Raw genomic sequence first — 23,415 nt, 5'->3', positions numbered from 1 at the left:
GCAGGCTCCGATAAATATACACAATCATATATATATATATATATATATATATATATATATATATATATATATATATATATATATATATATATATATATATATATATATATATAGGAAGTGAAATAGGGAGAAAGGAAGGAATGTTTTCACAGTCTGTGAATGTAAATAACAATAAAAGATACTTTCAAAGTAATTAGCTCAAATGTGAAAATAACATGTTGATTAACCTTGCATCTTCATGCACCAAGCAAATAAAGGTAGGAGGGTAAAAAGGAAGAACATACTCTTTGCGCCCCACACCCATCATGCCCTTCGCCTCATGCCAATTGGAACCGCACTGGAGAGATCAAAAGCGATTAGTTACAACAGCTGTAAACTGTGCTCGGAAACCATAGTTCTAATAACACTTCTGCTCCTTTGTGTGATCTTGGGAAGCTCAGCTCCACATCAATCATAACTAGGAGCATTTCAACTGAAGAAGCTCTTGGAGTTACAAGCTATATAAACATGGATTCTCTAATCTCTGTATAAACTACAGTCACTAATTTCTTTCGAAACAGCTGTTTGTGATGCATCAAGTCACTGCGTGTAAAGAAAAGACATCCACTGATTATAAAGAAAAGACATCAGAAAATGACTATGATAGGGTTATTACAGTCGAATTCTGACATTCCATTGTCTTCTGCCAGAGCTAGCAGCCAAGGTAAAAGGCAGATCAGGTCACATAGCATAATTAATGCAGCTGTTTAAAGCAAAAAAAAATAATGTTGCTCTTCTTTCTTCTGCTGTACTTTAATAGCTTGGAATGACAGAAGCTATGCACTAGGGTTTTAAGTGGTTTGTGGGAAAGTTGGTGGTGTGACCATGTATTATATGGGGTAAAATACCCCCTGTGTACATAAGAATATTGCAAGTCACCTTAAAGTTCATACCTTATAAACAAGCATTGGCATAGCCAATAGGTCTCGCCTATGCAAGTTATATTGCCTTTGCCAATGTGTTTTAGCCATGCTGTAGTGAGACTACTATTCAGCATGGGTGAAAGTTAATGGCATAAAGGAGAATGATGTGTCACCGACTGGTGTGACGTAGTATCATGGAGTAAGTAGAGTGTCCTAGAATGGAGCAGTAAACTAACTTTAAAGGAACAGGGGTCCCTTGAATAAAATGCAACACCACTCCCATAAACAATGATATTAAAGTAGTATGCAATTGGAATGTTTTATGCATTTATTCAATCAAAATATAAAAGATCAAGGGCCAGATGTATCATCTGATTTTGCACTCGCAAACAGCGAAATCGGCCGTTTGCGAGTGCAAAATCAGGGTCTGCAATGCATCAAATGCATTCGCAGACCAAAAACAGAAAATCGCAAAAATTGCGATTTTCTCCATTGCGACCTGGATTTTGCGAATCGCAATTTGCTATTCGCAAAATCCTGGTCGCAATGCAATTCTGCAAAAAATCACAAATTGCGATTTTTTGCAGAATGGTATTTTGCAAGTGCAAAATACCATGACCTGCAACCAGGTGGTAACCTGGTGCAAAATTAAAAAATGCAGTAAAACTGCATTTTTAAATTTGATATGTAAAGCACACATGCCCTTTTGGCATGTGTGTACTTTACATGTGAAAAAAAAAAATGGGGTGCAGGAGAGGGGGCCTTAGGCCCCCAGCACCCTGGCCCTTTGCTTTTCCCAAATTGCGATTTCTGTTTCAGAAATCGCAATTTGCGAAATGCTAAAAATTCGCAGCTATGGGCCAGTATCGCAATTTGCGATTCAGTAATTGCATTTGCGATTTTTAAGAAATCGCAATTACCGAATCGCAAATGTGATACATGGCCCTTTGCGAGTCGGTAATTGCGATTTCTTAAAAATCGCAATTACCGAATCGAACTGGGCCAGATTCATACATCTGGCCCCAAATGTAGTGGGAAAACATCAACAGGGGAAATCGAGAAAGACTGGTATTCGGGCATTACACAAGTTATCTGGATGACCCAATGTCACCAATTACAAGAAAAATGTAAAAAGTAACCTATATAGTACAGTGGTTTAGAGGAGGCTGGCCTGGTTTGTAGTGGGTACCTATGGTACTTACACCTTATACCATGTCCATTTATCCCTTATTAGTGACATGTAGGCAGTGTCTAGACGCCAGGCTCTCTAGGGGTAGCTGTAGCCAAGGCTTATCTAGGAGACATGCAAAGCTCATGCAATACCAATGTAGTCACACAGTACTCACACACATGAAAGAAAATACTAAGTGTTACAAAAATAAAGGTACTTTATTTTAGTGACACAAATGCCAAAATACCATAGAGACTGTATTCCTTTAGAAGGTAAGTAATACACCAATGATATACACTAGTATGCAGCACTAGCAATAAAAACAGAAAACAGTGCAATTAGTGAAAATCCTAATGGTTAGAAATTGGCCTAGGGGAAACACAAACCCATATACTAAGAAAGTGGAATGCGAATGTCGGTTTCCCACCTAGGCAAGTGTGGTGTGTACAGGGGCGCTGGGAGTATTAGAAAAAAACAAAGGTAAGTAATAGAACCCACCTCAGAGCCCAGGAAAGCAGAAGTAAATCACAGTGACGTTCCTAGAACACACAAGAACACGAGAAAGAAGATAATGCAAGAACCAGAAGACACTTCAAGACACAAAGGGTGGATTCCTGGACCTAAAGATCTGTGGAAGAATGGGACTAAGTCCAAGAAGCACAGAAGAGTCCAGGGAGGACAGGAGCCCCTGCTAACCCGAATTAAGGTGCAAAAGAAGAACCACTGGTGAAGAACAACAGTCAGTACTGCACCCAAGAAGATGTATGCGGGTTCGTGGTTGGTGCAGATGATATCCCACACCGGATAGATGATTGCAGTCTGGTTTGCATCGCTGGATTCCACCAACAAGCCTTGGCACAGGCAAAGCTCATGGTTAGCGAAAATGGCCACCCAGGAGGAGGAGTCAGAGGGGGCTCTCAGCAACTCAGAGAGCCCACGGAATACCAGGCAGCGCACATAGGAGTCCCCAGCATGAGGACAAAGGAGTTGCAAAAGGAGGCCCACACAGCACAAAAACAAAGGATCCCACGCCGCCAGAGAACCACTCAGGAAGCGGTGCATCTCAGGAAGGAGTGCTGGGGGCCGAAGCTACATGGTACACAAAGAATTTCATAGAAGGATGCCAACAAGCCTTGGCAACTGAAAAACACGTGGTGCACAGGAGTACTGTCTTGTGTGGGAAGGCAAGCTCTTACCTCCACCAAAGTTGGACAGTAGGACGTCAGGACCATCAGGACCACTTCAGTCCACCACCCGTGATGCAGGATCCATGCAACTCGTCAGGAGAGGGGACCCATGCAGATGGTCATCGTTGCAGAGAAGTGCCTGCTGAAGCAGGGGAGTGACTCCTTCACTCCAAGGGAGATTTGTTCATTCTTCTGGTGCAGACTGAAGACAGGCTGTCCTCTGAGGATGCACAACCGGGAAACAGTTGCATTTGCTGGCAAGAGCTGGAGATACAATGTTGCAGAAGTCGTCTTTGCTTCGTTGTTGCAGTTTGTGGAGCTCCTGGAGGGTCCAGTTGCAGTTTCTTAGGTGAGAAAGTGAAGTAAAGGATGCAGAGTCTTGCAATCTGAATCTGAAGAACCTCCCAAAGGAGAGACCCTAAATAGCCCTGAAAGGGGGATTGGTCAGATAAACAGGTAAGCACCTATCAGGGGACGGCTCTGACACCACCTGCTGGCACTGGCCACTCAGATGCTCCCAGAGTTTGCTGCCAACTTGGAATCCAAGATGGCAAAACCCAGGGACCCTCTGCAGGAGCTCTGAGCAGCACACCTGGGGTGCTGGTCCAGTTTCGTGCCAGAGCAGGGACTGGGGGTACCTGAACCGGTGTAGACTGGATTATGTAAGGAGGACCCCAAATGTGCCCTTCAAAGCATTTCCAGTGGCCTGGGGAAGGAAGCTACCCCTTCCAAACCTATTTCCAAAGGGAGAGGGTGTAACACCCCTCTATCAAAGGAAATCCTTTATTCTGCCTTCCTGGGCTTGAGCTTCTCAACCAACAGGAGGGCAGAAACCTGTCTGAGAGGTGGCAGCAGCTGGGGCTGCCTGGAAAACCTCAGAAGGCTGGAATGGCAATACTGGGGGTCCTCTAAGGAGCCCCCAGAGTGCATGGAATCATACAACCAATGCTTGCAAAAGCCTTGGGGTATGATTCCAACATGTTTGATACCAAACATACCTATGTTTGGAGTTACCATTATGTAGCTGGGAATAGGTAGTGACCTATTTCCAGTACACGTGTAAAATGGCATCCCCACACTCCTGAAGTCTGGGAAAATGGTCCTGCAGGTCGTGGGGGCACCTCTGCTAGTGCAGGGGTGCCCTCACACACAGGTACTCTGCACCCTGCCCTCAGGGCTGGAGGGCCTGCTATTAGGGTGACTTATAAGGGACCTGGTGCGGTGTAACTGGCAGTGAAAGGGTGCATGCACCTTTTCACGCAGGCTGCAATGGCAGTTCTGTAGAAGCCATTGCATGGGCTCCCTATGGGTGGCAAAAAAAATGCTGCAGCCCCTAGGGAACTCCTGGAACCCCAATGCCCTGGGTACCTAAGTACCATATACTAGGGACTTATAAGGGGGCACCAGTATGCCAATCTTGGGTGAAATACTGGGTTACCAGTATGCAACAACCATAATTTAAGGGAGAGAGCATAACTACTGGGGTCCTGATTAGCAGGATCCCAATAGACACACTCAAACACACTGGCAAACAGGCCAAATGTGGGGGTAACCAAGCTAGAAAGAGGCTACTTTCCTACAAGGTTAGCATCCACAATAGTGATTTACACGCTGTTATACACTCACTTTTACAAGAATGACTCAAATAGTGAATCAAGAAGTCATTAGCTCATAGTACCTATGCTTATGCCAACTTATGTACAATATCACAAATTCAAGTCAAGGTACTTTGGCCGACAATATTTCGATCCCCTAAACAGGTATCAGGATCATCCTAAGCCTTCGTTAAGCTTGAGTTAAAAGGGTTACATAGTGCTTGTAACCAAAACGGCGAAGATAAATCTGACCCACGTCTCATATGAGTGACAAGGCAATCAGTGGAGATCTGAATCTCTAATCAAGCGCCAATGCCATAAAGTAGTAGCAGAGTGGAGTAGTGTCACAGTGTAATAGAGTGGAGTGGCAGAGTGTTGTAGAGTGGAAAGGCATAAATAAGAGTGAACTGGAGTAGAGTGAAGTAAAGTAACATGAACTAGCATAGAGAAAGTTGGGTAGAGTGTTGTTGAGCATAGTACATTGTTGAATAGTGGAGTGGCATAGAGGGCTGTGCAGTGGGGTTGAGTAGAGTATCGTGGATTGAACTGGCATAGAGTGGTGTGGAGTGGCATAGAGTGGAGTAAAGTGGAATGGAGTGGCGTACAGAGAGTTGTGTAGGGAGTTACAGAGTGGAGAAAGTGTTAAGAGTTTAATGGAATAGAGTGTCAGAGTCTAGTATCATGGAGTGTAATGTCAGAGTGAAGTGTCATAGAGTGGAGTTGGGTGGTCTAGAGTGAAATGGCATAGAGTACGGTGGTGCAAAGTAGATTGGCGTAGAGTGTGGTGGTATAGAGTGCGTTGGTTTTGAGTAAAGTGGTGTAGAGTGCATTGACGAAGACAGCACTGGTTTAGCGTACAGTGCAGTAGCGTAGAGTGGTGAAGAGTAGAGTGGAGTGGCACTGCATAGATTGCAGTTGTTCAGAGTGCTGTGTCATAGAGTGATGCGGTGCATGGTAGAGTGGAGTGGTGCAAGGTAGAGTAGACTGGTGTAGAGTGCAATGGTGGGGTGCAGTGATGCAGAGTAGAGTGGCATAGTGTAGTGGCATATAGTACATTTGTGTAGAGTGCAGTAGAGTGGCATATAGTTGAGTGGTGCAGAGTAGAGTGCAGTGGTGCAGAGTAGAGAGGAGTATAGTTCAGTGGCAGAGTGCAGTGTTGCAGAGTAGAGTGTCATAAAGGGCAGTGGTGTAGAATAGAGTGTCATAGAATGCATTGGTGTAGAGTAGAGTGGCATAGAGTGCATTGGTGTAGAGTGCAGTCATGTAGAGTGATACAGAGTAGAGAAGAGTGGCTTAGAGTACAGTGGTGCAGAGTAGAATAGAGTGGCATAGAGTGCAGTGGCATGGAGTAGATTGCTGCAGAGTACAGTATAGTGGTGAAGAGTAGATTGTTGCAGAGTGGAGCATAGTGATGTAGAGTGCAGTAGCATAGAGCGGTGCAGAGCAGATTGGAGTGGCGCAGGGTACATTGGAGTGGTGCAGGGTAGATTAGACTGGCATAGCATAGAGTGGAGTTGCGTTGATTGCAGTCGCATAGAGGAAATGATTTCAAAGTAGAGTAAAGGGCCTACAGTGGAGTGGTGTAGAGTAGAGTAGATTAGAGTGCAGTGGTGCAGAAAAGAGTGCAGTGGGACAGAGTACAGTGGCATTGAATGCAGTGGTGCAGAGTAGAGTGGCGTGAAGTTCAGTGGCAGAGTGCAATGTTGCAGATTAGAGGGTCGCAGAGTACAGTGGTGTATTGTAGAGTGGCATAGAGTGCAGTCGCCTAGAGTGCTGTGGCGCAGAGTACAGTGGCATTGAAAGCAGTGGAATAGAGTGCTGCGGTGCAGAGTAGATTGGCATAGAGTGCAGTGGCATAAAGTGCATTGGATTTGAGTAAAGTGGTGAAGAGTGTAGGGGTGTATTGTGCAATGCTTAGAGTAGAATAGCATAGATTGCAGTGGCATAGAGTAGCATAGAGTGGAGAAAAGTGGTGTAGGGTGCAGTGGCATAGGGTAAATTGTTTCAGGGTACAGTGAAGAAAAGATAAAGAAAAGATAATATACTTCAATATGCTGAAGTATGTAACGATAACAACAACATAAATAATAACGCTAGACATAACGGCCCAAAATGAAATATGGCTACTCCCTGTTAGCCACTCTATAATCAAGCCCTTCTTTACCAAGATAACAAAACATTAAACATAAATGTTAGAAAAATATACCCTTCTAATAGCTAAATTGTTGTGTGAAAAGGTAAAATCTGGGCCCAATCTCGACTTCACTGTTTCACCAACTGGTGTGATCTTAGGCAAAAACAAACATTGTGTTTCACAGAGTCTCCTTTCTAGCCTGCAGGTGTCAGGCTGAGTGGGACTCTGTTCTCTCTTTAGATCTTGCTCAATGTCTTGCAGCTCCTCTTGAAGGCATCCTGCAGTGCTCCTCTTCAAGGCGGCAGGTGATGCAGACAGTAATCATCCAAAACTCTTTTCTTCTCCTCCTCGTGCCCTTTGTTCTTATGAGCACCCTTAATGCCCACATGTGTGAACAGGACAAACAAAAGAGCAGAGGGCGCAGGGGGCCTCCTGACTCACCTTCATTCTGTTACCATCAGATTGGAGGATGGTCGGTACAGGGCTGTTATAAGTAGCACTTTTGTGCGCTAATGGCCCTCTGAATAATAGATGTGAGAGGGGAAATTATTGTGTCCCCTTGTCCCCCCCCACCTTCGTCCCCTGTGTCCCCCACCCTCCAAAATGTGGGGGGGATACATCCCCCGCGTCCCCCACACTTCCTACGCCCATGCTAGAGTGGGTAGGTTCTGCCTGGCTGAGTGGCATACCCTAGCCAACCAGAAACCCCATTTCTAACACACACCTATCGCAAATCAGTGGCTCACCCTGAAAGCTGTTCTGAGGTGATATTTTGTGGCAAAAGCAGCGCGCCTCAATAAGGATAGACAAAATACCCGTACTCTCTTAGAATCCACTATAAAAGACCGGGAAGAGCTACATGCACGCACAGGCTCCTTTGCGATATGGTGTCAGTTTACAGCTGCATGCAAGGAAGTGAAAGCACTAGATATTGACAGATCAGAATATGCTACACTCCGTACTAAGCAGAAATATTATGCGGGAGAGAACAAAGCAGAACGTTTGCTAGCTCACTGACTGCGCACCCTAGCAGCACAAAATAGAGTGAAAGAAATTATAGGCTCTGACCTCTTCGCAAAACATCACGATGGCCAGATTGTTAAGGAATTTGAGTGGTTCTATGCCGAACTACATTCGGCAGAGGAGTTGCATGATGAGAATGTCACATTATACCAAACACATATGCCCCTGACATCTATCCCTCAGGAGGGTGCTTCCATCTTAGACAGGGACATTACAGACAATGTAGTGTTAATGGCCATCCAAAGCTTACAGTCAGGTAGAGCCCCTAGGCTAGATTCCTACAGCTCTGACTTTTCCACAGCTCCGACTATTATAAAACATTTGAGCCATTGCTGTCTCCCATATTAGCGCATTTATGTAATTCATTCAGCACAACTGTCACTCTAACAGATACAATGCAGCTGACGTTGATTACAATGCACCCCAAACCGGACAAAGATCCAGGATTTTGGCACATCAGCTTGCCACTTACATGCAGGGATTGGTGGACCCCAATCAAATTGGGTTCATGCCCGAGAGGGGTTGCAGTGATAATAACAAGCACATTCGCCATTTGTTAGACAAAACTCAGCACACTCACATCCCACCCCTTCTTCTCTCAGTCAACACGGAGAAGACCTTTAACAGGGTGCATTGGCTACACCTACGATTGGTGTTAGAATTATTTGGTTTTGGAGCCTGATTTTGACAATGGGTCCAATGTAACTATACCTTTCCTAAAGTGGTGGTCAGGGTAAATGTGCTTATGTCTCATCCCTTTAATACATGCACGGGCACTCGCCAAGTTTGACCTTTGTCTCCCCTGCGGTTTGCTCTTTACATGGAGCCCTTTGCCAAACAGATACGTGGCAACCCAATCATTTGTGGGATTCCTATGGGTGGCAGGGAACATAAGACGATGATGTCTTGTTGACCCGGGACTCTCTGCCAGCAGTGCTGCACGAGCTCACTAGGTTTGGCCTCGCCTCTGGGTTTAGAAACCAACCTGCAGAAGTCCTCCCCCCTGAACCTCTATATTCCAAAGAGAGAGCAGATGCAATTAGAAGGTAAGTTTCCATTTTCTGGTCCCCACCAGGAATAAACTTTCCGGGGCTATAGATCTGCTCCACTGTTGGGCGCACTGTCGACCACAGCTATGCAGCGATCTTGACAAGCATCTGCTCCAACCTGTCTAAATGGTGGCAATGGAGTCTCTTATGGCTGGGACCCCTGACAGCTGTTAAAATGACACTACTGCTGAAAAATGTATATGTTATGCAAACACTACCGCTCTCCCGCCCACCTATCAGGTAATTGATAAACTACAACACCTTATCGAGGACTTTATATGGAATGGGAAAAGGGTCCAAAATGCGAGAAACCAGACCTATCTGCTTCAATCAGAAGGGGGACTGGGTGTCTTTTCTGCTACTTCCAAGCAGCTCAACTGAGGTATATAGTGGAGTGGTCATAGCCCTACACCGAAAAACACTGGTGCTTTATTGGTCAAGCTGTAGCAGGCATTTATGTTTGGAAGATGGCATGGCTCGCAAAAAACACCACCAGCCAGTTGGGGTATATGTGTCCCCGGTTCTCCAAGCACATCAGGGGTTTGAGACAAAATGCAGACCCCTTTGAAGTTGTCCACTGCCATCTCTCCACAAACCTTGATTATAGGGAACCCAGACTTTCCTCCCGCACTACACAGTTTGGCCTTCGCTCAGTGGCAGGCGGCCAAATGCAAACAAATAGGAATCTTCTCTGGCATAGAAGGCATTATAGACTTCCCTCAAATCCAGACCGCTTTTGTTATCCCACCCTCTGCACTTTGGCAATATAGTGCCATCCGCCACTAGGTCGCCCAACCACAGATCCCTACTCATGCGGGACGTCCCCTTACACCATTTGAGAAATGGTTGCTCCCAAGCTGTTCAGACAAATGTCTCCTATCAGACATTTATACATTCCCGAACTCCACCACACTGCCAACTCAATCTGCCGCACAACGCCGTTGGGTGACGAAATGTGAAGGTATGTTCACTACTAAAGAATGGAGGTATATCATCTACCCAGCCTGAGCTTCTGCCCTCAACTCCTCCAGTAAGGAGATGTTTCTCAGTTTAGCTCACTACTAGTGCCACACACCGGTGCGGGTGAACAAGTGGAAAGCAAGTTTGGCGACACCTGTTGGAGACGATGTGGCCAACCCAGAGTGCTCACACACCTTCTCTGGCAATGCCCTAAAATCAACCCTTTCTGGACAGACGTGTTGTCGGCGTTAGAGCCATGTTTGACACTCACCTCCCCAGATTCCCTATCTACGTTATACTAGGTCTGCCAAACCCTTTAACATACCCCCTAAAATCGGTTAAAGGATGAGCCATTACTTTGGCGCTGAGATCTGCCAAGCAAGCACTACTGGCCTGATGCGGCTCCGAGGCAAGTCCAATGAAGATGGACTAACTAAATAAATTATGGAATCTTCTGAGAATGGAGAATTTGACAGCGGTGGTGTCCAATAGTTTACGGCGGTTTGATAAGACGTGGGTGCCGTGCCTACATTACCTCTCAAAGGAATTCCGGGAGTTGACCAGACCAACATACCTGCCGGTCCTCCACCTCATACACCTTGATCACACACATAATTGATCCAACAAAGATCAGACAGCTCATGCTACAAATCCCACAGACTCCTTCTACCCCTAGCCACTGTCAGCTGTTTCTGATATTGTTCTTCCACAATAGAGGTCAATACCCTCCCTTACCCATTCTCCTTCCCCATCCCTTAGGGTTCCTTTCTCCCTGGTTATGCTGCTGTATTGTCGTTCCTTATTACCCCCAATGGCCACTGAATGTAGGTGGGATGATGTTTGTATCTTGCGGTTTTAAATCAATTAAAATATTTAAACCATAATTTACAGGCACTGGGCACACGTAGTGCACTGTACTAGGGACTTTAAAGTAAATTAAATATGCCAATTGGGGATGAGCCAATATTAATAGGTTGGGGAGAGAGCACAACACCTTAGTAAAGTGCAGAGTCCTAAAGTCAGCAAAAACAGGACCAAAAAAGTGGAAGAGATAAGCAAAACGTTGGATGGAAGACCATCTTAAGGCTGTCAGCAGAATCTGTACATCGAAATTAAACATATCAAAAAGCAGCTAGTAATTTTTGTAAAAAGATATTAGAATTGTTGTAATGTAAGTCAAATTAAACATGAGGCTCAGACTGTGTTGAAACATGCAAAAAATGTATATTTCCTGTAATGACTTACACCATGGAAAAAATAAACACTTTGGCTTAAATAGCTCCTGTCTGCTGATCGCTTTTCCTTTAAAAAAAAAAAGACAATAAAAGGAAAACACAGTTCCCATGATCATCAAAATTGCATCTGTAATTATGCTCTGAAGGCTGCCTTTCCGCTTGGCTACTGGCAGCACACATTGTGGCATCAGAACCCCACTGTAATAACACTGCACTTTTACTAAAATAGACGTGACCTTTGGCAATACTGAATGGATAATATATATATAGTTTCGGGTTACATAAGGGAAAAGGGGTCCCAGATGGAGCTTTCCTTTTACAAATTATCACGTTCAGGTATTGTTCCAAGTGGTTCCCACCGTTGAAATGAAACAGAACTACAATTCCCAGTTTGCATTATGTTGCTAAAGGCACGCACGGGACTTAAAAGAAGAACTCCTGGTGATAGCTCCTACAGGAAATATTCCGTAATTAAGTTTAAAGGAAGTATTTCCTTAGAGGTGAGAGTAAGCTCTTTGACTGGAGGTCTGAGTAGAGCCGCAACTGAGGGTTTAAAATTTAGCTTCGGGCTTATCATGTGAGTTCAAAATGACTCCAAACTGTCTCTCAAACTGCGTGTTGCTCGCGAAAAAACAGGGAAGCAAGGTCGCTATTGGGTACACATTAGACGATCCCAGCTCAATATGGATGTTACGATTCGCATTTTAAGTCACTGGGCATGTTCAAAGTGTAAGAGACCTCAACAAGATGGCCTCTTGGTTCATCCCGGAAAGAGTTTTATTTTTTCCAGAGCAATCTGATTTGCGCAAACCCGTCATCCTGATGCTGTAACTGCAGCATTGTGAAAGTATTATAAAACAGAGGGGGCTGCTAATGCTGACCCTATTCGTGGGAGTTTTAATAAATGGAATTAACATATGCTTACTATTGTGTGGTTTTCTAAAGACCAACATAATTGCCGAACTTCAATTCCCGGCGTGCTTTAAAGAAGGGGTGGGCAGTTTTTCACGTGCTTTTAACTCCAGCACTGTTTTGGTGGGACACACGTCTCAGCATGAATGTTACTGCAGCCATGACAAGTAAGTTTTGTCTGTGAGAGAGCGGGTGTGACTATGTTTAGTTTATGTCAAAATATTCTCTAGTTTTCGCGTTTGTAAAGAGTATGCGTGATGAACGTTTGTATAAACAAATCCGGCTACATACTTTATACTCTGTAAACTCTTATACACTTCGGAACGAAAAAAAGATAGCGGATTAAATCTACCTATGTGACAAACAAAAAACATATCTAAGTAGATTTTATTTAAAGCGTGGACATTTGTTAATTTAGTCTAAAGCCATATATTAGCATTTGTTTCACTTTTCTTAAAAATAATTCGGCACACGTTGACTAATGTGCATTCATAGCTGCCAATGTTTCAAACTGCTATGTGTGACACTTTCATAATTTCAGTGCAACTATGAGTAACATTTCAACGACTACGAGTGACGCTTTCTCGCGAGCAAAACTAAGCAATGATGAAAAGGGAAACATATAAACATCAGAAATACACCCATATGAGCAACGAGAAACTCATTGCTGCTAAGTTTTCAGATTGACATTTCCATAGTTTCAGTGTGGATATGAGTGACATTCTACAACCAAATGTGAGACACCATCTCAGGAATTTAAGAATACCACTAGGCAATGAAGTATATATGTGTGTGTGTGTGTGTATATATATATATATATATATATATATATATATATATATATATATATCTCTCTCTCTCTCTCTCTCTCTCTCTCTCTCTCTATATATATATTCTCTTCTGAGTAACAAGAAGTTTAAAAAAAGCTTTGGAACTGATGCAGAGCCCTACAAATTGAAGCCACTAACCTACTTGATAATGCCAGAAAATCTCACATAAAAATATTTTGTAGGAAATTAAAAGTTATAGAGTGCGAAGTCATATCTGCCAAGTTTTCAGATTGCTTAAGCGTGCCATTTCCATGTTTTCAATATACTTCTGAGTGACATTCAGCTGCCAAATGTGTGACACTTAGCTTGACACTTTCCAGTGAGTCAAAACAAGAAATTAATTTAATAAAAAAGAGAATTTCTGATAAGTAGACCTTTTTGAGAAATCAGAAACCCTGTAAAACCCCCTAAAATTAGCTACTAACTGTAGGAAAGTACCATCTTGCCTGGCATGTTACCCCCATTTTCACTGTGTGTATGTTTGTTTTTGCCCTTGTGTCACTGGGATCCTGCCAGGCAGGACCCCAGTGCTCATAATGTATGCCCTGTATGTGTTCCCTGTGTGGTGCCTAACTGTATCACTGAGGCTCTGCTAACCAGAACCTCAGTGTTCATGCTCTCTCTGCTTTCTAAAATTGTCACTGCAGGCTAGTGATTAATTTTACCAAGTCTCATTGGCACACTGGTACACCCATATAATTCCCTTGTATATGGTACTTAGGTACCCAGGGTATTGGGGTTCCAGGAGATCCCTATGGGCTGCAGCATTTCTTTTGCCACCCATAGGGAGCTCATGCAATTCTTACACAGGCCTGCCACTGCAGCCTGAGTGAATTAACGTCCACGTTATTTCACAGCCATTTTTCACTGCACATAAGTAACTTATAAGTGACCTATATGTCTAACCCTCACTTGGTGAAGGTTATGTGCCAAGTTACTTAGTGTGTGGGCACCCTGGCACTAGCCAAGGTGCCCCCACATCGTTCAGGGCAAATTCCCCGAGCTTTGTGAGTGCGGGGACACCATTATACGCGTGCACTGTACATAGGTCACTACCTATGTATAGCGTCACAATGGTAACTCCGAACATGGCCATGTAACATTTCTAAGATCATGGAATTGTCACCCCAGTACCATTCTGGTATTGGGGGGACAATTCCATGATCCCCCCGGTCTCTAGCACAGAACCCGGGTACTGCCAAACTGCCTTTCCGGGGTTTCCACTGCAGCTGCTGCTGCTGCCAACCCCTCAGACAGGTTTCTGCCCTCCTGGGGTCTGGGCAGCCCAGTCCCAGGAAGGCAGAACAAAGGATTTCCTCTGAGAGAGGGTGTTACACCCTCTCCCTTTGGAAATAGGTGTGAAGGGTTGGGGAGGAGTAGCCTTCCCCAGCCTCTGGAAATGCTTTGATGGGCACAAGTGGTGCTCATCTCTGCATAACCCAGTCTACACCGGTTCAGGGATCCCCCAGCCCTGCTCTGGCACGAAACTGGACAAAGGAAAGGGGAGTGACCACTCCCCTGACCTGCACCTCCCAGGGGAGGTTCCCAGAGCTCCTCCAGTGTGTCCCAGACCTCTGCCATCTTGGATTCAGAGGTGTTGGGGCACAATGGACTGCTCTGAGTGGCCAGTGCCAGCAGGTGACGTCAGAGACCCCTCCTGATAGGTGCTTACCTCTCTTGGTAGCCAAACCTCCTTTCTTGGTAGCCAAACTTCTTTTTCTGGCTATTTAGGGTCTCTCCTCCGGGCTATTCCTCAGATAACGAATGCAAGAGCTCACCAGAGTTCCTCTGCACTTCCTTCTTCGACTTCTGCCAAGGATTGACCGCTGACTGCTCTAGGACGCCTGCAAAACCGCAACAAAGTAGCAAGACGACTACCAGCAACATTGTAGCGCCTCATCCTTCCGGCTTTCTCGACTGTTTCCTGGTGGTGCATGCTCTGAGGGCTGTCTGCCTTCACCCTGCACTGGAAGCCAAGAAGAAATCTCCCGTGGGTCGACGGAATCTTCCCCCTGCTAATGCAGGCACCAAAAGACTGCATTACCGGTCCTCTGGGTCCCCTCTCATCATGACGAGCGTGGTCCCTGGAACACAGGAGCTAGATTCAAGTGACCCCCACAGTCCAGTGATCCTTCAGTCCGAGTTTGGTGAAGGACTAGACTGCAAACCTGTGTACTGCGTGATTTGCAGCTTCTCCGGCTTCTGTGCACTTCTCCAAGGATTCCTTCGTGCACAGCCTAGCCTGGGTCCCCAGCACTCTGTCCTGCAGTGCTCAACCCTCTGAGTTGGACTCCGACGTCGTGGGGCCCTCCTTTTGTGACTCCGGTTACACCAATCTTCTAAGTGCCTGCTCCGGTACTTCTGCGGGTGCTGCCTGCTTCTGCGGGGGCTCTCTGATTTGCTGAGCGCCCCCTCTGTCTCCTCCTCCAAGGGGCAACATCCTGGTCCTTCCTGGTCCCCAGCAGCACCCAAAAACCTCTACTGCGACCCTTGCAGCTAGCAAGGCTTGTTTGCGGTATTTCTGCTTGGAAACACTTCTGCAACACCCAGCACGCCGTGGGGCATCTTCCATCCAAAGGAGAAGTTTCTAGCCCTTTTCGTTGTTGCAGAATCTTCGGCTTCTTCCACCCGGAGGCAGCCCTTTTGCACCTTCATCCGGGGTTTCCTGGGCTCCTGCCCCCCCGGACACTATTGCGACTCTTGGACTTGGTCCCCTTGCCTTGCAGGTCCTCACCTCCAGGAATCCGTCTTCAGTGTTTTGCTGGTGCTTGTGGTTCTTGCAGAATCCCCCTATCACGACTATTGTGTCTTTCTGGGGTAGTAGGGCAACTTTACTCCTACTTTTCAGGGTCTTGGGGTGGGGTATCTTGGACACCCTGACTGTTTTCTTGGAGTCCCAACGACCCTCTACATGCTCACATAGGTCTGGGGTCGATTCGCATTCCACTTTTGGAGTATATGGTTTGTGTTGCCGCTAGACCTATGTTCACCTATTGCATCCTATTGTGATTCTACACTGTTTGCACTACTTTTCTTACGGTTACTTACCTGTTTTGGGTTTGTGTACATATAACTTGTGTATATTACTTACCTCCTAAGTGAGGGTATTCTCTGAGATACTTTTGGCATATTGTCATGAAAATAAAGTACCTTTATTTTTAGTAACTCAGAGTATGTGTTTTCTTATGGTATTGTGCTATATGATATAAGTGGTATAGTAGGAGCTTTGCATGTCTCCTAGTTCAGCCTAAGCTGCTTTGCCATAGCTACCTTCTGTCAGCCTAAGCTGCTAGAAACACCTCTATTCTACTAATAAGGGATAACTGGACCTGACACAGGGTGTAAGTATCACAAGGTACCCACTATAAGCCAGGCCAGCCTCCTACATTGGTGGTGCAGCAGTGGGATAAGTACTTGTAACTGCTTTACCACTTTGTCATTTGGTACTCTTCATAAGAGAATCATATACCAAATAGTTCAGTATATGTACACTTAACCAAAACTGTTTACTTTTCTACTCTAAAACTTTTAACAAAGTTCTGAAAAGTTTTTGAAAACTTCTAAAAGTTTTCCCAAAGTTTGAAAAAGTTTTTCTCTGTGCTTTCTAAAGTATTGAAAACCTTTTCTCTCAGTATCCTTAAACCTTTTACTATCCTGTCTGTTGCAGACCCCACTCCCAAAACTGTTAATGCAACATATGAGAGTTTGAACTATAAAAGTTTGAGGGGTCTCTACCTGGATAGAGGTTTGAGAATAGGTAAGAATCCTACAAAAGAGTTTCTCTTTAACATGCTCATTGTAGATGACCAGAACCAGTCTGGCCCATCTCAGGAGAGGTTAAAAAATGGGGAAGCTTCCCAGTCAGACTCAGAGGAGTTCCATGAGGAAGCTGGGGAGGGTTCTTACAACGTCCATCCCCCTATCAGGGCACCTAGGGACACTGGTAGTGTTAGAGGGTCCCACACCAGTAGGGCATCTTTCACCCCTAGAGGCCAGGTTACTAGGGTCCAGACAGTTAGGGATAGGTCTCCCTCTGAAACTTCCCACATTTCTTCTATGTATAAAAATTCCCAACCCACCCACCCTGAGGATAACTTGATGGAAAGGGAACTCAGAAAGCTGAGGGTAGAAGAGACCAGACTGAAGCTGAAACAGCAGCAGCTGGCCTTTAGGGAATCTCTAGACATAGAGAGGGAAATACAGAGGTTGGGGTTAGTTCCCCATGGTAGCAGCAGCAGCAGTATTCATGATAGCAATCCTGATAGAGAGCAAGATTCCAGGAAGCTGCACAAGATAGTCCCCTCTTACAAGGAGGAGGATGACATTAATAAGTGGTTTGCTGCACTTGAGAGGGCCTGTATGGTACAGTTGGTCCCTCAAAGGCAGTGGGCTGCTATTTTGTGGCTATCTTTCACTGTAAAGGGTAGGGATAGGCTCCTTGCTGTCAGAGAAAGTGATGCCAATAACTACAAAGTTTTGAAAGATGCATTCTTGGATGGATTTTGCTTAACCACTGAACAATACAGGATTAAGTTTAGAGACCTCAGAAAAGAGTCTTCTCAAGACTGGACAGATTTTGTGGACTGTTCAGCGAAAGCCTTGGAAGGGTGGTTGCATGGCAGTAAAGTTTCTGACTATGAAAGCCTGTACATTCTTATTCTGAGCAAGCATATTCTTAACAATTGTGTGTCTGACTTGTTGCACCAATACCTAGTGGACTCTGATCTGACCTCTCCCCAAGAATTGGGAAAGAATGCAGACAAATGGGTCCGAACAAGGGTGAACAGAAAAGTACATACAGGGGGTGACAAGGATGGCAAGAAGAAGGATGGTAAGTCTTCTGAGAAGGGTGGGGACAAAAGTAAGCATTCTGAGTCTTCATCAGGCCCACAAAAATCCTCTGGGGGTGGTGGGTCCAAATCCTCTTCTAACAGTCAGAAAAAACCTTGGTGTTATTTGTGTAAAGTCAAAGGCCATTGGGCAAGTGATTCCACTTGTCCAAAGAAAAACACCAAACCTCCCATCACCACAACCCCTGCTGCAACCTCTAGTGCCCCTAGTTATAGCAGTGGTGGTGGGAAATCTACTACAAATAGCCAATCCAATGGTGTAGATAGGCTCACTATTGGCAATGTAGTTGGGGTTGGTCTTGTTAGGGAGACCACAGAGGCTATTTTAGTCTCTGATGGTGACATTTATTTTGCCACCTTTGTTTCTTGTCCCCATAATATGGATAAGTACAAGCAACTTCCCCTAGTCAATGGTGTTGAGTTTGAGGCCTACAGGGACACAGGAGCCAGTGTAACTATGGTGATAGAAAAACTGGTCCACCCTGATCAACACCTACTTGGTCAGCAGTACCAAGTGACAGACGCTGATAACACTCTTAGCCACCCCATGGCTGTTGTGAATCTCAACTTGGGGGGGGGGGGGGGGGGGGGGGGCGTTACTGGTCCAAAGAAAGTTGTGGTAGCCACTGAATTACCTGTAGACTGTCTACTAGGAAACGATTTGGAAACATTAGCTTGGGAAGAAGTGGAGTTGGAGGACCATGCAGCAATGCTGGGCATTCCTGGTCATATTTTTGCTTTGACAAGGGCTCAGGCCAAGAAGCAAAAAGGACAGGGAAACTTGGATCCTGGAACAATGGACCAAGTGCTCCCTAAAGCTAGGGGTAGAAAGGGTAAATCCCTACCCACTATCCCTCCCTCTACAGATGATTCCCCTTTTGAGGAAGAGGAATTCTCTCCCTGTGCAGAACCTACACCAGAGGAGCTAGCAGCAGACACTTCTGAGCTTTTGGGTGCAGGGGGGCCTGCCAGGGAAGAGCTGAGTGTGGCACAGCAAACCTGTCCCACATTAGAGGGTTTAAGACAGCAAGCTGTCAAACAGCAAAATGGGGATGTCCGTGACAGTCATAGGGTGTACTGGGAAGACAACCTTTGTACACAGAGTCAAGGGACCCAAAGCCTGGAGCTGGCAGGAGATTGGTCATTCCCCTGCAGTACAGAGAGTTTCTTCCCACCCTAACACATGACATTCTTTTGACTGGGCATTTGGGCCAGACGAAAACGTGGGAAAGACTTGTCCCCTTGTTTCACTGGCCTCATATGTCAGAGGACACAAATACTTTTGTAAGTCTTGTGTGACCTGCCAAGCCAGTGGCAAGACTGGTGGCGCACCAAAGGCCCCTCTAATCCCACTTCCAGTGGTTGGGGTGCCCTTTGAAAGGGTACGGGTTGACATAGTTGTCCCCCTTGACCCTCCAACTGCTTCAGGCAATAGATTTATCTTGGTGGTTGTGGATCATGCCACAAGATATCCTGAACCATACCTTTAAGGACCACTACAGCTAGCCACTGTTTTTTATCATTTTATGCGTTTCCTTTCTCCTAATTTATGTTGCTTTACTTTTGCATTACCAGAATTGCACACTTTGCTGGGTAGCCTGAGATCTGTGATTGGGGTTGCTGGACCCCAGTTTGAATTTTGTTCCCCCCGCCCTACCTGTTTTGCTTTGTGCGCTGCATCAGCGCTGTGCTCTGCACGCCCTTGGACATGTCCTCTCTATGACGTGCTATTTAAGTCACCACAGAATGCATCTGCGCAGCCTGTGATAAGGTTTGTTGCTGCCCAAATTTGTTTCCGTGTAAGCGCCTCAGCCCTGGTTTTGGGGGTTACATGGCTCCTTTCCCTTTCTGGTGTCATCTTTGTAGAGGGCTAGCCTCTGTTTTTATAGTTTTATGCGTTACCTTTCTCCTAATTTATGTTGCCTTATTTTTGGATTTCCAATATTCCACACTTTGCAGGGAAGCCTGTGATTGGGGTCGCTGGACCACAGTTTGAATTTTGTTTTTCCCCCACTTGTTGTGCTTTGTGCGCTGCATCAACACTATGCTATGGCACGCCTTCTGACATGTACTGTCTATGATGGACTACATAAGTCACCACAGAGCGCATCTGTGCAGCGGGCACACCTAAGAAAAGCTCGTCTGCACCTGTACCGAACCCAGGGACCAACACCCTTGTCGGTTGAATCCTCAAACTCTGGGGATAGAGAGTTACTCTAAGGATGATCTGCTGGCTCTCAAACCTCCAGGTAAGGCCTGCATCTGCCCAAAACCTAGCCACACAACTTCTGACCCCCTCTGGGACGTTTGTCATGAATGTAGTAATAGAATTGTTCACACTGATATCCCTATAAAAGCATCCCCAAATATGTCTATGCCTCAGGCCCCAATAGACAGGTCGTCCACTTTCGGTTTTAAGGCTAAGTGTGTGCTAATTAATGCCAGGTCAGTGGTTAAGTCCCACTTTGAATTTGCCAAATTTCCGGACACATATCAGCCTGACCTGCCTTTTGTCACCAAAACCTGGGCTGATCAGGCTTCAGGTCCTGAGGTGGTGGTTGCAACTCCAGTGGGGCTATGCTGTCTTCAGACTGGATAGAGGGCATAAAAAGGGTGTGGGATTAGCGGCATCTTTTGTGACACTCTGTCAGCTGTGTTTACTCCTGCTTCCTCCTTAGATTTTGAAGGCTTTCTGTTTAACTTTGAGTTACCTGAAACTCAATTGTTTAATGCTCTTCTTCTTTATCGGCTGACAAGGCCTAGAAAAGCCTTTATCCAAGCCATAGGGTCTGTTTTAGAATCCTCTTTGTCAAAATCAGAATTCACATTATTAGGTGATACTTACTTCAATTTGGAGTATCGGTCAGCAAAGCCATGTATAACCCAGTTTTACTCCCCTTAACTTAGTCGGACCATAGTGCAATCTTATGGGAATTACTGTTTATGGGTAATAATAACCTGACAAGGTCTTAGGAAAACCAGCTTCATCACATGCTAGGCATCTGGTTTAAGCTCCAGATCTGAAGGACATCCTTGCTGAGATACAGCGAGATGAAATTTGCAGTATCAACTCAATGTAGATTGACTACTCTACTTGATTAAATAGCGCAGTCATTAAATTGGCACCTGCAAAATATAAGATTTTCAAGAGATGTAAACCATGACCAAACTTTCTTCTCCAGTTATTAGAAACTCAATGGATTTAATTAGACTTTTTGTGATACACTAGCACAGGCGTTTCAGAATAAAGTTGAAGCTATTTTTAATTAATTCTCCCTGACTTCAGTGAATAACTCATCCCGTAGGACATTTGTCCCAGGATCAAGGGCGAAACATCTTTTACTCAGTTTGAGTCTATTTCAGAGGAACAAGTAAAACAAGTCATCTTAAGTACTAAGGCCCAGATTTATACTTTTTGCCGCAAAACTGGGCAAATGCAGTTTTGTGGCAAAAAGTATAGCACCGGCTTGCGCCGTTCCACAGCACCAACCGGGCGCCATCTACAAGGAATGGTGCAAGCTGGTGCTAAAAAGGGCTAGCTTCTTCAAAAACGACGCTAGCCGGGTTGGGGGGGGCGGGGGCAGTACTGAAGGAAGGGGTTGTGCGTCAAAAAATGATGCTAGCCTGGTTAGAGGCAAAAAAAAATGCATCTAACCAGACTTAGAAAAGACAGGAGTCATGCCCTCCACCCCAGTGGCCAGCACAGGGGACAAGTGTCCCCTGGGCATGACCATTGCACCCTGTGCCATGCAGGGGGCCCCAAGTTAGGGCCCTGATGGCAAAAAATAAAAAAATACTTACCTGGACTTACCTGGGATGGGGTCCCCCATCCTCCTGTGTCCCTCTGGTGGAGGTCCTTATTTAGCATGTAATTCTCTGTGCAATAACGTGTAGACATCTACAAACTCACCTTTTCATATTTTTTTTCTTGTTGCCATAGATAGTTGAGCCCCCAAAAGCATTGAAACACTCACATATGGCAGCCGCTTCAATCTCTCTATTCGACCCGAATCTGCTTTTGCCCCTTCCGAGTTGCCATCAGTTTTATTTGTGTCCCTTTTTTTCTATTATTCAGCCCTTTCTTCTCCCCCACAACCCCTGTGCTGCTGCAATCCACTTTGTCATATTTTGTAGCTTCCCCCGATACCACTTTGTCAGTATTCAACTCACTTACCACTTCACAGGATTCCGTGCCAACCTCTTTATCCACCACTGAAGTCCCCACCCCTACATCTAATGAGCTCTCTTGGCCCACCTAAGTCCCAACTCTTCCATCAGTGTGCCTCACTTGAATGTAATCTGTGCTATACAGCCACTGCACGTCTGTGTTCACGTCCTCGTCGCACAGAAACTCTCAGTGACCCACCAATCTAATTTCTCCATCCCTGATCCTTCCTGCAGAACAACACTGGGACGAGACACATTTGTCTATTTATTATTTTTTTCCTCCCCACCCCCTCCTTTTTCTTTCATCTTACACTCGCCCACCTCCTTCCAATGAGCTATTTTCCCCTCCTCAAGCTCTTCATCATCGTCATCTTCATAATACAACTCACATTCCATCTCCTGCACACCAGGATAACTCTCACACTAGGTTTCTCTCCGTCCCAAGCCCCCCCATCAACACCTCTCCAATCAGTATGCTCATTGGCAGCAATGTGTAATGATACCTGTCCACCTGGCGATGTTGGGAAGGTCACTGCAGACCTCCTCCTCCCTTCGGACCAGGTTTCAAAGGACGCTCTCAACCTTTCCGCATCTGCACCATCACAGCTTCCAGTTTCCTGTGATGTCGTCCCACAGATGCCCTGCAGGTCGCCCCAACTTGTGGGATGTGTGGTCCTGGTCCCTAACCGTTGTTGCTCACTCCTGATTTTTATAGGGTTCACCTCTTCTTCCACACATACCCACCTACCCATCCTCTTACTTCCTAAACCTGTCTATCTGGTCCTTATAATGTCTTTTTTCCCTGCCCAAATTTGCCCTTCACACCTTCCTTCCCTTTGAACATTATGCCCTGCAATAGTTTAGGGAGAGTTTTTCCTAGGGACTTCCTGATGCAAACCCTATGAATACAACTCTTTCCTTAACTGTGAGCCATATTTTTCCAACACCTCCACAGCTGCGCTACCTCAGCAAAGGAATCCAATATATCCTGCTGTACCACAGCGCCACTAATTTCCCTTCCCCTGCTCTGCAATTTGGAAAGGAATCAGTCTTTCCACGCTGTTGAGGCCCTTTTCATGACATGCTCCCATCTCCTTGTACGCACAAGCACACTCCTGGCACCTGCTGGTGCGACCTCTGCACTCCTCTGAGGGAGTCTGATGCTGCTCTAACAGGCCCACCTCCTGAGCCAGGCGCAGATGTCCACTGCTTTGCACTCGCAGACCCCTGCCTTTGAAGCCGCGGATGCGAGCCCTGCAACGGCCTACCATGACCCCTGAATCTTTTTCACAGTAAGCGTGTCTGCCTGTGGAGCACTCTTCCCCTGTTAGACCCTACACCTTGGCTGTGCTCCAGTGCACAACCCTTGCTTTCAGTTTTGCTTTTGGGTGGGGGGTAGC

General features: G+C 45.6%; 1 protein-coding gene across 2 annotated transcripts in view; it reads left to right on the top strand.

Annotated features, from left to right (window-relative positions):
• The first annotated feature begins 12,089 nt into the window (after positions 1-12,089).
• Positions 12,090-23,415, top strand: part of NIT2 (nitrilase family member 2) — a 367,129-nt gene continuing 355,803 nt past the window's right edge. The window contains exon 1 of one of the 2 annotated variants that reach the window (XM_069204751.1): positions 12,090-12,335. In XM_069204751.1, coding sequence (XP_069060852.1) covers positions 12,311-12,335 — 25 coding nt within the window. In that variant the 5' untranslated portion in view covers positions 12,090-12,310. The remainder of the gene's footprint in view (positions 12,336-23,415) is intronic. The other variant, XM_069204749.1, reaches the window with a different exon arrangement.

The sequence above is a fragment of the Pleurodeles waltl genome, chromosome 8 (genome assembly GCF_031143425.1).
Source record: "Pleurodeles waltl isolate 20211129_DDA chromosome 8, aPleWal1.hap1.20221129, whole genome shotgun sequence".
Taxonomy (NCBI): domain Eukaryota; kingdom Metazoa; phylum Chordata; class Amphibia; order Caudata; family Salamandridae; genus Pleurodeles; species Pleurodeles waltl.
Note: the sequence above shows the minus strand (reverse complement) of the source record. Positions and strands in the feature narration are given on the sequence as shown.